This window comes from Microplitis mediator, chromosome 7, assembly GCF_029852145.1.
Source record: "Microplitis mediator isolate UGA2020A chromosome 7, iyMicMedi2.1, whole genome shotgun sequence".
Classification (NCBI taxonomy): Eukaryota; Metazoa; Arthropoda; class Insecta; order Hymenoptera; family Braconidae; genus Microplitis; species Microplitis mediator.
In genome coordinates, this window is record NC_079975.1 from 18,111,881 (window position 1) to 18,126,423 (window position 14,543).

Consider the following 14,543-nt stretch of genomic DNA (forward strand, 5'->3'; position numbering starts at 1 on the left):
GTTATTTCAGTAAACAATATACAGCAGATAATAAAAGATATTGCGATGATATGAAAATAAAAGTCAGATAATCGCACCCGATTACTTTTGTTTCAGAATTATTAAATTTTATATTTATCATTTTTTAATATAATGCACCAACCGGCAGTGATATGACATAAAAGTATATAATAACAAATTTTCAGAATACCCTGTCAATATGTCACTTGTAATTTTCGAAATTTCGTTAATGATTTTTAATTTTTGTAATTTAAATATGATTTAAAAATAATTAGTCGTATATAACTATTTATTTACCATAAAATATTTCAAATTAATAAGATAATAAAACTTGTTCTTTATAACGCAATCTTCATCCTTCAGTACAGGTAAATCTCGTTACAAGTAGTGTTAATACTGCCGTAATTAAACTTTTGAGCCATTTGACATTTATCACAAACTTACGGTTAAGCACTTAGTTTTTCTTTAAATTTACTAATAATTAGTTAATAGATTATTGTTAAGATTACTTTGTTATAAACTTAAGCCAAGAGAATATCGTATTAAATAAAAAAGCTGATCGGCCATATTTATTTGTGACTGGAGGAACGAATGAAATACAAACTGAAAACTGAAACGAGGAATAGAATGGAAACAGCGCGACTAAATGTAATGCATGGAATATTTAAAATAATTTTGCTTAACAAATAAATTGTATAATGTAGAAAAATTCATTTTTTACTTTGAATTTTTGAGTAAGTTTTCAGTTTAATTTAGAAAATAATGATTTTATTCATAATATCATTTAAGATTAAAATTGATGAAACTTAATTTTTACATTGAAAAAATTAAATATAATTGAAAAATGCATTGAGTTAAATAATCCAACGTTTGTTACTCAAATAACTCTTGCACTATAAAAAAAAAAAATAATCATTTGCCGAAAGTACTCATAATTAATATACCAATGTTGATGTCTTTTTTTTAAATCAAAAAATTAATTAACGCTAATTTGGTTACGTTAATCAACCAATATTATTTACTGTTACGATAGGAATATTATTTAATTATATTATATAATTAGGGTTTTCATTATCAACTACAAAATTAGTTTCTAGATTACTACCATAAAATAATTTTCTTCATTCATTTCTAATTATATAAATTTTTATGCTAAAAAAAAATATTGTTATTAACATCCCAACATATGGACAGAATTGTCAAGATATACACTGATAGAAGGATTTCTTAACATTTAACAAATATTTCTTAGTATTCAAGAAATCATTTCTTAAACATCATTTTTTTGTATTTAACAAATATTTCTTACTAATTAAGAAACGATTTTTTAATAGTTAAGGAATCATTTCTTAAAGCAAGGTTTCTTAACTATTAAAAAATCGTTTCTTAAATAGTAAGAAATATTTGTTAAATACAAAAAAATGATATTTAAGAAATGGTTTGTTAAATACTAAGAAATCCTTCTATCAGTGTAGTGACTGGTTTTCTGCTGTCTCATATTAGTAACACTTTTACTTGTTTTTCTTTTCAATATTTTCATCTTGATGAGTGATTATAAAACAATCAATTTTTACGATTTTTTTATCAGTTTGATTCATAATAGCATTAACAAATTTGAACAATATAAAATATATACATTTAAAACTTGATAAAAAGCGTAGTCTCTAAGTGTCATATTGTTGGGTCATTTACTTTACTTATAATTTTGAAATTAATTTATTTTTGTTTTCATTTAATTTTTAACTTTTTGAAATTTGAACCTTATACTAATAGTATTATCATTAATGATATATTTATACATCTAAATTATGTAAAATAAAGAAATAATTATTACTTTAAGACAGATAATACATGTCATATTTTTATTGATTTTCATTTCATTGGTTTTCTTTATCGATAAAAACGAATCTTTCGTAACCTACAATATTACGATTGTTATCACTTTGTATACGAAACCGATATTCTATAAAATATAAAAATGATTTAAACGACCGGTAGAAAAAAAAATCTGGACGTCGGTTGACCCTGCGGGCCAGCCCCAATACTTCCCGCTGTTTTCGATCTCAAGAAGCTTAAAAATATCAGCGTGAATATATTTTCGAGTTCTTCGAGCTCGAAAATCCTACTGCATGCAATTGTTTTTTTATGAGCTTTTCAAGTTCTAACAAGTTACGTTTTTTGCTAAAGTTTGACAAGTTAAGAATTCAAAATCATTAATGAAGAAGCGGTTATTAAATTTTTATTCCCGATTATGTTCAATGAAATAAATGTATTAAGGATTTTATTGTCACATTTATACTCACACACACAACAGATGATTACTGATTAAAAAATTGTAAAAAGTTCATTTAATTCTGTAAATGCCTTCGAGACTGCACTACTGGCAAAAATTTTGAGTTTTTGCTTCGACAAACGTTAAGTAATAAATTGAAAATTCCAAAACTAAAAGAAAACAGCAAGAACAACATGAATTATTGGCGTTAGGTAGGAATATAAGGTTAATGAAATCCAGAAAATGTACCCTTAACCGTGTAATAATTTGAATAAACAAAAAAAAAATGATAAACAAATGGAATTAAGAATTTAAAAAAATTATTTTTGAGTAGTCCAATAATTACTCTATAAAATTGTTTTGAATCATAAAAGCCGTAACTTCAATAGTTTAAAAGATATAAGATTTAAGAATTCAAATAATGCATTTTTTTATAAACAAATATTTATAAAAATTGAACCATAATAGATATCGAGCATGTAAAAAATTTATTATATAAATCAATAAATTGTCTAAAAGATCGTCTTGAATGTCAAAGACCGTATCATCAATAGTTTAGAAGTTATAACAATTTATAAGTTTATAAAATAGTTGACCGCTTCAACTTTGATGGGGTAAAGTATTTTAAAATTCAATAAAAAATAGAGAAAAATTTTTTTTACAACTTTAACGCACATGGCTGTATTTGTAATTTTTTAAAGCTACGGAAAAAAAATATAATGAAAATCGAAATTTGTTTATAACAAATTGTTTATAAAATAAACAATGAAAATTCAAATAAAAAAAAAATTTTTCCCTAATAATATTGAGAATTGTAAATGATGATTTAAAAAAAAAATGATTTCTCAATAAATAATTTAAATGGTGGATAAATGAAAAAAACAATTAAAAAATTCTTTTAAGAAAATTTTTTTTTTTTTTAAATCATTACTTTTCTAAGACAATAAAATGACAAAAAAAATTTTCAAAAATATTCAATTTGTCTATTTGTTTATAACAAATTTTTAAACAACTAATGTTGAAAATTTATTAGCCAAGCTACTAAACGCAATATATTAATACAAAAATAACCAAAATTAAAGATTTAGGAAAAAAAATTTTTTTTATAACATTAGCCGGATATTTCAATATTTGATAACTTTGAAAAATCATTATAAACAAATGAAAGAACTTTTATAAACTTTTACAACGGAATCTTGTTCATTATTGATATAACAAGAGCTCCCAAAAGAAAAAAAATTTATAGACACATTTTTTAAACTTTTATCAGAGATTTTGTCAAAATTTTTTACTTGTAACTAGCATTTGTTTTTGTATAGTCGGATTAGCGAGACTTTGAGTTTCGGTTTTTTACCCCCACCATCAAGGCGCAATGTCTTAAGTATTGAATTTAGATGGTGGGGGTAAAAACCGAAAATATCCGAAACGCAGTCTCGCTAATCTAACTATAACTCCAACTATTCAAAAAAAAAAATATATATATAACAAGATAGACACGTGGTACTAAGAGAATCCCATTAGACATACTAAACTGATTAATCGTATTTTTAGTATAAATTACTGAGAAAGACTTTTTTTTAAATTCAATAAGATTATTTTTTGTAGAAAAATAATAATGATAATGGAATCAGGTAAAAAAAAACCTACAGAACCTGAAAATTTTGATGTCTGTACGTTTTTGAACTCTTCGAGATCAAAAAAATTTTAGAAATAAAAAATAAATAAGAGAAAATAAGTTCTTAAATTTTTGTTCACGATTAATTTTGCCAAAATTAATAGAATCAAACTTCAATCAATGAAAGTTTCGTTAAAATGATTAAAGGTGAGTAAACTGCATTTAGACGCCTTGGCAATAGTAGATCACTCTCAACGCACCCGCGCTTATTATGTGCAATTAGTTCAACTTTTTAACATAAATATTAAAATTAATCGATTTAAAGCAGCGTCGAGTTTGTTAATTAGAATATCCTCTTTTTCATTGGTTATTAGACCATTTAGTGTATTATATAAATTGCGAATACGATTTAATGAGTAAATCAGTGAAAAATTTTAATACAATAATAGAGCATAACAAAACGATTTACGTTTGAGGTGTGCAGTTCAATAGACTTTATTAAACGAAAAGTAATCGATTTAGACTGAAAAATGGTGCTTGTGACTAACTTGATATTTATTATTATTTTGATAATTTTTGCGCACTCAAAATCTCATTTAATTTTTATAATTATTGAATAGATATTTTTTACATAGGGATTATAGTCAACAAAATAAATAAATAACATATTTTTAACGATATATTGATTTAAAGGTAAAACTTTTTTTTCCACGTATGATCGAATTCGTGGATTAAAGGTCATGACTAATATTATATGACATGACAGGTTATTTATCAAATATAAAAACTATACTTTCTATGCATAGATGTTACGTGAGGTCAAGAAAAATTAGTAGAAGAGAAAATACATGTAGCATTATAAAGCTAATTAAGAGAAATCGGACTTATTTATAAATACTTCATTTTTTAAATTCTAAAAAAATTATTAAATTATATTCATGTGAAATTAAAGATTATGTCTTAAAAATACAAAAAAATTTAATAATTATCTAATATAGTCGTAATTTCTAATAGTAAAAATATTGAAAAATTTTTACATTATCTTATCCGCGCTCATTAGTCAGTCATATAAAGCTCAATATTTAAACTCATATTATAGATGACTTCAAAGACATTTTTTTCAAAATTTTGTTATTTGTACATATATAGTTGTAATTCAAGAAATTCAAGAAAATTTTACTACACGGAAAAAAAATTGTGGTTCTTCTAACTACGATATGTAACTGACGTTACTACACGTGTGGTTAAGGTTATTCCAAGTTGGAGTTGGCATTTCTTTACTCCAGCTTGTAGTAATCTCAACTACAGCTGCTGTTATAGCAACTACAATTTATTTTCCGTGTAGTGTTATTAATTAATTGCTGGAAAAATGTTTGAATTTACTTTAGATTTTATACAATAGAAAATTCTTTCGAATCTTACTATTAAAATATAATATTATATTGTGCGTAAACGAGTACAATTGAGATTAATTGTAACAATATTCCAAAAGGTTTGAAAGAAAGAGACATAAAATCACCTTTTTCTTATATTTTTTCATGTTTACACGCTCTGCATACATAGGATTAATTTCTAATTCAAACCTAATGTGTCAGTAGCTTTTATTTTAATTGCGAATAGTTTACTGGCTGAGTGATTCTTGAGCGTTACTGAATTTAATAGAACTAATTAATTCTTTTTGTTGTTATATTTCGTGAATTTTAATAAATACTTGTATTACTCCACTAGCAACCAAGGTGTGCTATTTTAACCTTTTTCAAAAATACTTGAATTATAATTTTTCGACATTTGCTTGATATCGCAGAAACATTGCAGAATAGTTTAGCAGTCGTATTACCTATAGATTATAAAAAAAGAAAATAACGAAAAAGAAACGAAGTTGTCAATTATTTTTTCAATAATAATAATTAAAATTTCAATTTAACTGTTGAGATTATGTTCAAAAGGAATTATGATGTCGCTTGATAATTCGACATTATATTTTAATCTTAAAACTTTAAATTATATTTAAAAACACGCGCTATTAAGTGTACAATCAGTGTTGCCTCTTTACTTAATCATTTAATTATAGTGGCTATTGAGTGGAAATATTACTTTTTTGCACAGTTATTTATTAAAATAAATAAATAATGGTGTGGAAAAAATAATAAATTTTAATACCATCTTAAACATTGAGATAGAATAAATTTTAATACTCTTTTATGAGACTGGTTTCAATCCATTGTAAATTCAAAACTAATATCTTGAACCATTTTTCTATGTACCCGGAAAAAAATTTTAGTAACCAGCACGATACAATTCTTTGACTGTCATGATACTTGTTTGGCTATTTGAAGTTTAGTTAGGTTAACGATACGTATAGTAGTGGCAATGATCATATCGTGAATGGGACTAGAATAGATTTTCACTAGAACTATACAGATCGCTCTCTTCATACGTGTATCACGATTCATTAGGTGCTTCCAATCACAAGAATATTTTTTCTGTGTACACACATGTAGAAAAGATTATTTTTAAAAATTAATTTCTCATTAATAGACAATTGACTTGAAAAGTCAACTGTAAAAATACAAATTATTGTTTACTTCTGTAGGAAAAATTAAACATATAAATGCATAAAAACTGTAAAATAGATCGATCATTAAGCACCCTCAGCGCTTTCACGCTTGAGATGTGCAAAATCTATTTTCGACGAGGATCTTTATCACTTTTTAAAAACTTCTATGGAAATATCGAAATAATGTTAGTTTCAGGTATTTGGGTATAAAAATAAAAAAGTATTTCTCAAGATTGACTTAACCGGTTTGTTTGAAGAATTAATAAATGATTTTGAAATCAATCAATTGGATAAAGAGTAGATGAGTTATAGAACTACAATAAAATATATAAAATTTTTTGTTTCAGTTCAAGATTTCCTACTACTTACAATTAGTATACTACTTTAGCAATTGATCTCAAAATTTAATAGGATTCGAGTCTTGATAAACTCATTAAAAAAATCTGGAAACCGGCTGACCCTGCAGGCCAGCCCCAAAACTTCCGACACTTTCGTTAAAATACATATTCGCTCGAAAAGCTCGATAATATGTTTTAATACATTTGTATTTTTGAGCTCTTCGAGCTCCAACAAGCAGTTTTTTAATTTTTGTTCACGATTTTGTTTAATGAAATCAATGAATTCGGATAAAAATCAATAAATTCGATTAAAATAGAAAGTTAAATGAGTATTTGAATCAGATCAGAGCGTTAATAAACAGTGATTTTTCTTATATTTTTTCGATCATATTACTTAAACTAACGAAACGATTGCAGCAAAATCTGTAGTGAGGTAAGAAACTAAAATAATGGTTGACTCCGTTCAACTTTAGGTACATTTGATAAATTATATAGTGAGTTATCTAGGAAAAATGAGGGCAATTATTATTTTTTGAATATTTCATCACCGATATTTTTAGAACTAGTAGACTGATTTTAACGTTTGAGGCGGTATTCGACACAGTTTTTTAGTCTCTAACACTTTTGATTTTATTTGAAAAAAAAAAAAAAACACTTTTATTGAAATTTTTTCGTTAACGATATTTCTTGAACAAATTAAATTAAATTTTAATGGTTTTAGATGGCATTCGACGAGACTTGTAGAGTTTTAGAGCTGATTAGATTTTGGAATAAATCCATGAAATAAGTTAGAATTCATTTGAAAAAAAAAATTTTTTAAATAACTCCGAACATACTGTACTGACTTAAGCTTGATTTTTTACAAATTGTCGAAATTAATTAGCCGCTTCGAATGCCACCTCAACGATCTAAATCGATCGATCCGTTTAAAAGTACTAGAATATTTACATACAGGCATACCGTACGTACACACATACATATACTCGGACATCCTCTCGAAGTTAGTTAGAATAGCTTCCTAGGACCTCAAATCGTCAAGATCTGTTGAAAACCTGGTTTTCGAAAATCGGACCGAAACCAATAACTTCCTTTTTTTTTGAAAATTTTCAATTTTATTAACGAGAAGTTAGAAAAACCATACATTGACGATAAAATAAGTAAAATGTGTGGATAACTAAAAGCTAATGCATATAAGAATATAAAAGATTCGTGCAAATATTTATGCGCAAATGAAATTTACAAACGTTGTTACGTTGAATACTAAATTTCATTTTTTAAATTTAATAATGTTATTTTCCAAGCGCTTAATAAAATATTATAACCAATTAAAAAATTAATAAGTGCTTAATTTTGAAATACAACTCTAAGAATTAAATATATTTTTTGAATTTTCTCTTTAAGTATTGGAATTTAATGAGTTTTTAAAATTAAAGTATGTGAAAAATTGAAAATTTATAACTTTATTCAAAGTTAACCTGGATAACTTCGGTCTATCAGGGTAATATTGTCCACTCCAAAAAATAATATTGAAACATAAATAATTAATTTTTTATCGACGTAATCAACAAACAGTTTAGAATCTGAATATATCCAATTTTCAAATAAAAAAAGAATCTATATATACTTTTAATAGACCTTCTAAATTGTCTTAATGAGGACAAAGTTATCTGTATCGTACGTCTCAAAATATATTTAACACTGCAAAAAAACAACATTTCGTTTAAATTAGCTTTTATCATTAATCGATGAAACTGGATTTTTTCAATAAAAATAAATGTGTTAATTACACAGGTAAATATTATATATTAGAATTAAGTAGTAAGAAGCACTACACGGAAAGATTGGAACCCGACTGGTTACTGTTCTGCACCCGACTCAGTACGGTGCAGAACAGTAACTAGTCGGGTTCCAATCTTTCCGTGTACCTTTAGCCACAAAAATCATTCTATTTCGAATAATTACAAATATTTAAAATCTTTAAACAGACTTTTCTGAAAATTTTAGATTATTTGATCAAGTAGACTCGAAAATATTGGTGAATTACGAAAAAAATTTTTTTCTTTTAGTTTCTTATTGATTTTTCAGAAACCAGTTGAACGATCGCCTTCAAAATCTAATCAGCTCTAGAATTCAATACAACGCGCCGATTGCCACCTCAAACGTCAAAATCGGTTAATAAGTTCAAAAAATATCGGCGTTGAAAAGTCAAAAAAATAACATTTTATGTTATTTTTTCTCTGGATAAATCAAAGTATACTGAACTAAAATGTGTCTGAAATCATACAAACTTTTCCTCTAAATGGTCTCTTTTGATCAACATATAATGTAATCTAACTTGTTTTCTAGTTTAAATCATATTATCAACAAAAAAAATTGAAAAAACACAGTTTTTAATATTTTTCTCGGATATTTTATATATTATTGCTCTGACATGAGTCAAAACTTATTTAAATCTTGATTTTGATTACTGACAGTGATTTCTGCCTCAATACATTTATTTCATTGAACATAATCGCGAATAAAAATTTAAAACAGCTTCTTCATTAATGATTTTTGATTCTTAAATTTTCAAACTTTAGCATAGAACGTAACTTGTTAGAGCTTGAAAAGCTCATAAAAAAACAATTGCATGCAGTAGGATTTTCGAGCTCGAAGAACTCGAAAATATATTCACACTGATATTTTCGAGCTCCTTGAGCTCAAAAACAGTGGGAAGTTTTGGGGCTGGCCAGCAGGGCCAACCGATGCCCAGATTTTTTTTTTGACGACGTGGGATTCGAATGACGCCTTGCGAAAATTCTAGTTCGAGTGCAAGCATGTCAATCACTCGGCTACAAGTACCATTCCAATATCTCGAAGTATATGCCAAATATAAATGAAATACAATGCACTCGATATTATATCTCACGTATTAAAAGTTACAATAGCAAATAGTAATTTTTACCCAATAAGTAGCAATTCACATTATCGATGTTTTAAAAACTGCAATACCTCAACAAAATTTTATTTGATATTATAATTTTTAGAATACTCGAGTTCTTTCTACAATGTTTTCAGTAATAGTTCTAAAATGTTATGAAGTAAAATTAATAATTTTACAAATTGTACTAATCGGGATATAAATGAATAATTTTTTCGAAATTCATATAAACATAACTTGAGCCATGAGTGACTTTTCTGTTATTTTCAAATAAAAATTACTATCTACTCTATACTAATATTTTTTATTTCATCTACTGAATTTTATAGAATAGATAAAAATAAATATAAGTTTTATAGTAATTTATTCTTAATGAATTGTAATATTCAACTTCTACTCTTACAAATATTTTTAACTCAGAATTGTAATATTGCCAAATAGATTTTTGAATATTGTTATTTCCAGAATTATCGTTATAAAATAATTGTGGATTATTACTATTCTTTATTCAATTTTTACTAATCTGCATTATAATTTTTACAAATCGTAGAATTTACAATACTAATTGTAAGAATCAACAAAAAAATGGAATTTTCCATTAATAATAGTCATTTTTGGTTTGAATTGTAAATTTCTCTTCGAAAAGTAATTTTTATTTGACGACTATAATTAATAGCTAATTTTTAACTGCGTTTTTTCCGGTGTATTATCATAATTTCTAAGAACTAAACGTAATCCAGAATCAATTAAGGTAAAATTATAAATTATATAGTAAGAGTTTCACGAAATATTTATTTATACGTAAATTAGATCTAATCGATCGATTTATGTCAGCCTGTGTAATTAGATTACACCAATAATTAACGGTTGGTTTTAACAATGATTATTATATTATTGTGAAATAATATTGTCAGCTAATAATCTTTATTTAAATAATTGTATTTACTGTTATATTTTATTTGTTTTTATAATATATACCTCGATTGAGTAGCAGTGTTCTGATGACTCTGATATAAATTTTGCCATGCTTGGTCCTAGCAATGTGAAAGAGGAATTCAGATAAATCTCCATCTCCTTCGTGAATATCAGTATCCCGAAGAACTTCTTTTAATATTTCAACTCTCTCTTCTTCGGTACTTTCATCTGGTGTACCACGCTTATTTTCTAAATACTCAACGACTCCAATATCTTCCCATAATTCATCACTCGTATTTTCAAGCTGAGAATTAATTTTAGATTCTGGTAATTTCCAAACATTTGAAGGTTTCTCCAATTCACTTTCCAATATTTTTTTTTGTATATTAGTAACTGACAAACCAGCGAAAGAAACATCTAAAGCTAAAGAATTGAAGGTTGAAGAACTAAGAGCTACTGTCAAGCTCGAAGATGAGGTTCCAGCTTTAGGACCAGATCTTGATCTCTCTGTAATTTTTCTGCTCATGACATAGATAAAATTCTTGACTTTGGGCCTCGGACAGCATTATCTGAGTCTTAGATACTCAACGAAGATAATTGTTCATCAGCTACATTGTTTGAAACTTGTTTACATACTTTCACATATTGCTATTTTTAATACAGTTTTTAATTTTTTTCAAAGTTCTTATCAAATCACTTGGTAGAAACTCAATTAATGTCAGATAACTATGTTTGAAAAATTTCGACTTTTTGTCAACAATTAATTCAACACATTTTAAAATAATTAATACTGAAACTAAAATATATTTTTATTATTTTATTCTTTGAACTACAGTTGTAGCTAAAAATTTGAATGATTTGATTTTTATATTTAAATGATTATACCATGATTTAGTGACTAGATTTTAAATTTAAGAGCATATAATTGAAAACATTATTATGCTACAGCGCTTACAAGGATATTATTGTTTTTTATTAAAAACTTTTTTCAACGAACATCACTTAATAATATTGCAACAACGTGTATTCCGTGCAAGGATAATCAACTTTGTTATTTTCTTATTATTAATGTCCTCATTTTTGTCCACACGACTATACTTCAAGGAATTCATGCAATACAGAAATTATTACTTAATAAAATTATACCTTTATAACTTTTGATTTTTTATATTTTTCAAGGTTTAAAAATACTACAAAATTTTTAAACTATATTTATATTACTTCAACTGTAGATGGACTTGTCGTTATTTTCTGATAGGTGATAATCTTTTTAAATAATTTAGAAAAGTTGATTCATTTAACAATGATAAAATACAAAATTTTAGTCAGACATAATGAAAGAATAAATGAATAATAACAGTAATGATTAATAACGTCAAGTTCCATCTTTGTTGCACATGAGGAAATAGTTAAAATTGATTACAATGTAATTAACTTTTCTGGGATCAAGAGTCAAAGAAAACAAATCAAAATAATTAAACTAAATTCGATAAAATCTAACGAGATTTATGATTCAAATCAGTTGATCAAAAAAATCCAAAGTTATTCTGGGAAAAATTAACAAGAAAAAAAAATTACTCAAGGCAAGGTTAACATTGAATTTAAAATAAAACGCTTGAATTATTTTAATCATTTACAATAAGTTAAAAAAATTATCAGTGCATTTAAGTTTTGTTCGATTTGACCAAATATATGTTAATTATTTTTGCAACGAGTAGCAATAAAATTTTAATTATTCGCACCATTCACAGTTAAATTTTAAAATGTGTTTTTATTGAAGTAAAAAAAATATGCATTAATTACTTAAAATTTTTGAACTCTTTCTAATATTAATTCATAATAATATTTTGTAAAAATGATTAGAGTTCTAAAAATTGAAAAATTAAGTACGCTAATTTATATAAAAATTATCAAAAAAAAAAAACTTTTGCGGCGATATCTCACGATATAATCAATGTTTTATAGTGTGTTTATTGTTTTCTGTAGGTCTTTTCATTAAGAAATATTATTTTGAAACGAAAAAAAATTTTAATAAAAATAAACGTAAATTAAATTTAAAAAAATCCTAATAAACGCCACGAAATAATTGATAATAATTTTTTTTGTGTAATTTTAAAAATTTCCGAGTGAGGAATAAAAATTTTATTCGAGTTGATAACTAATGGTTAATTTTAAAATTTAAGTAGAGAACTGCCTCTCCACTTCGCGTCGAGGCGTTTTTTTTTTTTTTTTACAACATAAAATTTGTTTATTTCCATTAAAAAATTCTGTTTAATTAATTCATTCATTTGTTTGGTTTATAATATTTTACTACTTAAACATCATCAGCATACCAAAGTCATTGACACTAAGTAATATATCGAATTACTGTCGGTCTATAGTCACGTGAATATTTTTCTACCGATATAATATAAAACTTAACTTGTGGTGTGAATCAAGAATGGACGTTTCGAAGAACTTATATAATATAAGTTTGATAATACATGACGATTAAAAAAAACTTGCAATCACTGTGTGACTGCCCAAGTATAACCACTTAATTTATTTAATATTAATTATGAATTAATTTATATTATATATCGAATAGTTTACTAGTTTATTATTGAAAAAAACAATTCTTGATAAAATGAAAAAAACAATGTGTTAAAAAGCTGATAAAATATTTAGTTTTCTAGAGGGTATTGAACTCGAGTACAAAAAACTAATTCAGGATTTGTATTAAAAATGGTGATGAATTTTAATTTATTCGGAACTGTCAAGTAAATTTGATTTTTTTGTGTTATCAATAGTTAGAAAACAATTGAAACTGTTTCGAACGATACTAAATTTAAAGAGTTAACTTATTTTATCATATACGAATAAAATTTGCAAAATTTTTTTTGTTCTGTTGATAATATAGAATAGATGAAACATATCAAGAAAAAAAAGATGTATCTACACAAATGATTAATTCGATAATATTATATGACAAATTTGATAATTCTACAGATTTAAATACACCAATAAAAATATTACTCTAGGATTAAAAAGATAGATAATATGTGGTGTCCTTATATTTATATCTTGTTCAATGTTAAACAGAAACAAAATTTTGGGGTCGAGCCGATTCGTGCACGTCATGAAATTCTCGGTCAGTCGATGAGACCTTGTTCACGTGCTAAAGTTCACGTCTATAGATATAGCTCGTTATCCTACAACTTCATGAACCAAACATGAATAAATGGGATAGATCAGTGAAAGACCGGCGCACACATCAGAATTAGGAATGTTGCGACTGTGATTTTAGTTCAGGGCCGTAGAAAACGCGTTATTTAAGAATAGTACAGTGTAAAATACATTCGCTCTCGTATTTAGAACAAATAATGATATCTTTTTTACGAAATTTCAACAAACGTCACTTCATATTAAAAATTTTTTTAATGGTTTTCTAAAAAAATAAAAACAATTAATAAGTAATCAAACCAATTTAGAACATTGCACTTATTTGTCATTTAAGCATGTATTACAACATTCGTTTAAAAATTGAAATAAAGAAAAAGTTAACATCGAGGACTATGTATTCACTAATTAAAAACACACTGATTATTTAAACTGTGTTTAAGAAAAATACAAAAACATTTATACTGTAACACGTGTCAACAGCAGGTACGTATAAACGCGAAGGTTGAGCAAGCCAGACTGTTTAACTGGAACTGAGACAACCGCTCGCAAGTCACAAACGCTTTCGGTACATACTCAATGGTTAGGAATCCACTACTACAGCTAAATGCTTTCAATAAAACGAATGATAAAGAACTTCTAGCTGCGCGCGCGGTTTCATCGATGCCCAAGAGAATGTATCATCCGGAAGAATGGACTTTTCCTTCTTTCGCATCCTCAAAGATTCTTTAGGTACATATTTTTCACTTTAAAAAAGTATCATTTAC

The 14,543-nt window shown here is 25.9% G+C and overlaps 1 protein-coding gene across 4 annotated transcripts in view; it reads right to left on the reverse strand.

Annotated features, from left to right (window-relative positions):
- LOC130671740 (trafficking kinesin-binding protein milt) overlaps positions 1 to 14,543 on the reverse strand; it is a 29,733-nt gene that overhangs the window by 7,468 nt on the left and 7,722 nt on the right. Inside the window, exons 1-2 of one of the 4 annotated variants that reach the window (XM_057475801.1) lie at positions 14,080 to 14,313; positions 10,681 to 11,413 (exon numbers count right to left, since the gene is read on the reverse strand). The exons of 2 other annotated variants lie outside the window; for them this stretch is intronic. In XM_057475801.1, the coding sequence (XP_057331784.1) occupies positions 10,681 to 11,143 (463 nt within the window). In that variant the 5' untranslated portion in view covers positions 11,144 to 11,413; positions 14,080 to 14,313. Of the gene's footprint in view, positions 1 to 297; positions 569 to 10,680; positions 11,414 to 14,079; positions 14,314 to 14,543 lie in introns of those variants that run through there. One more of the 4 variants, XM_057475805.1, reaches the window with a different exon arrangement.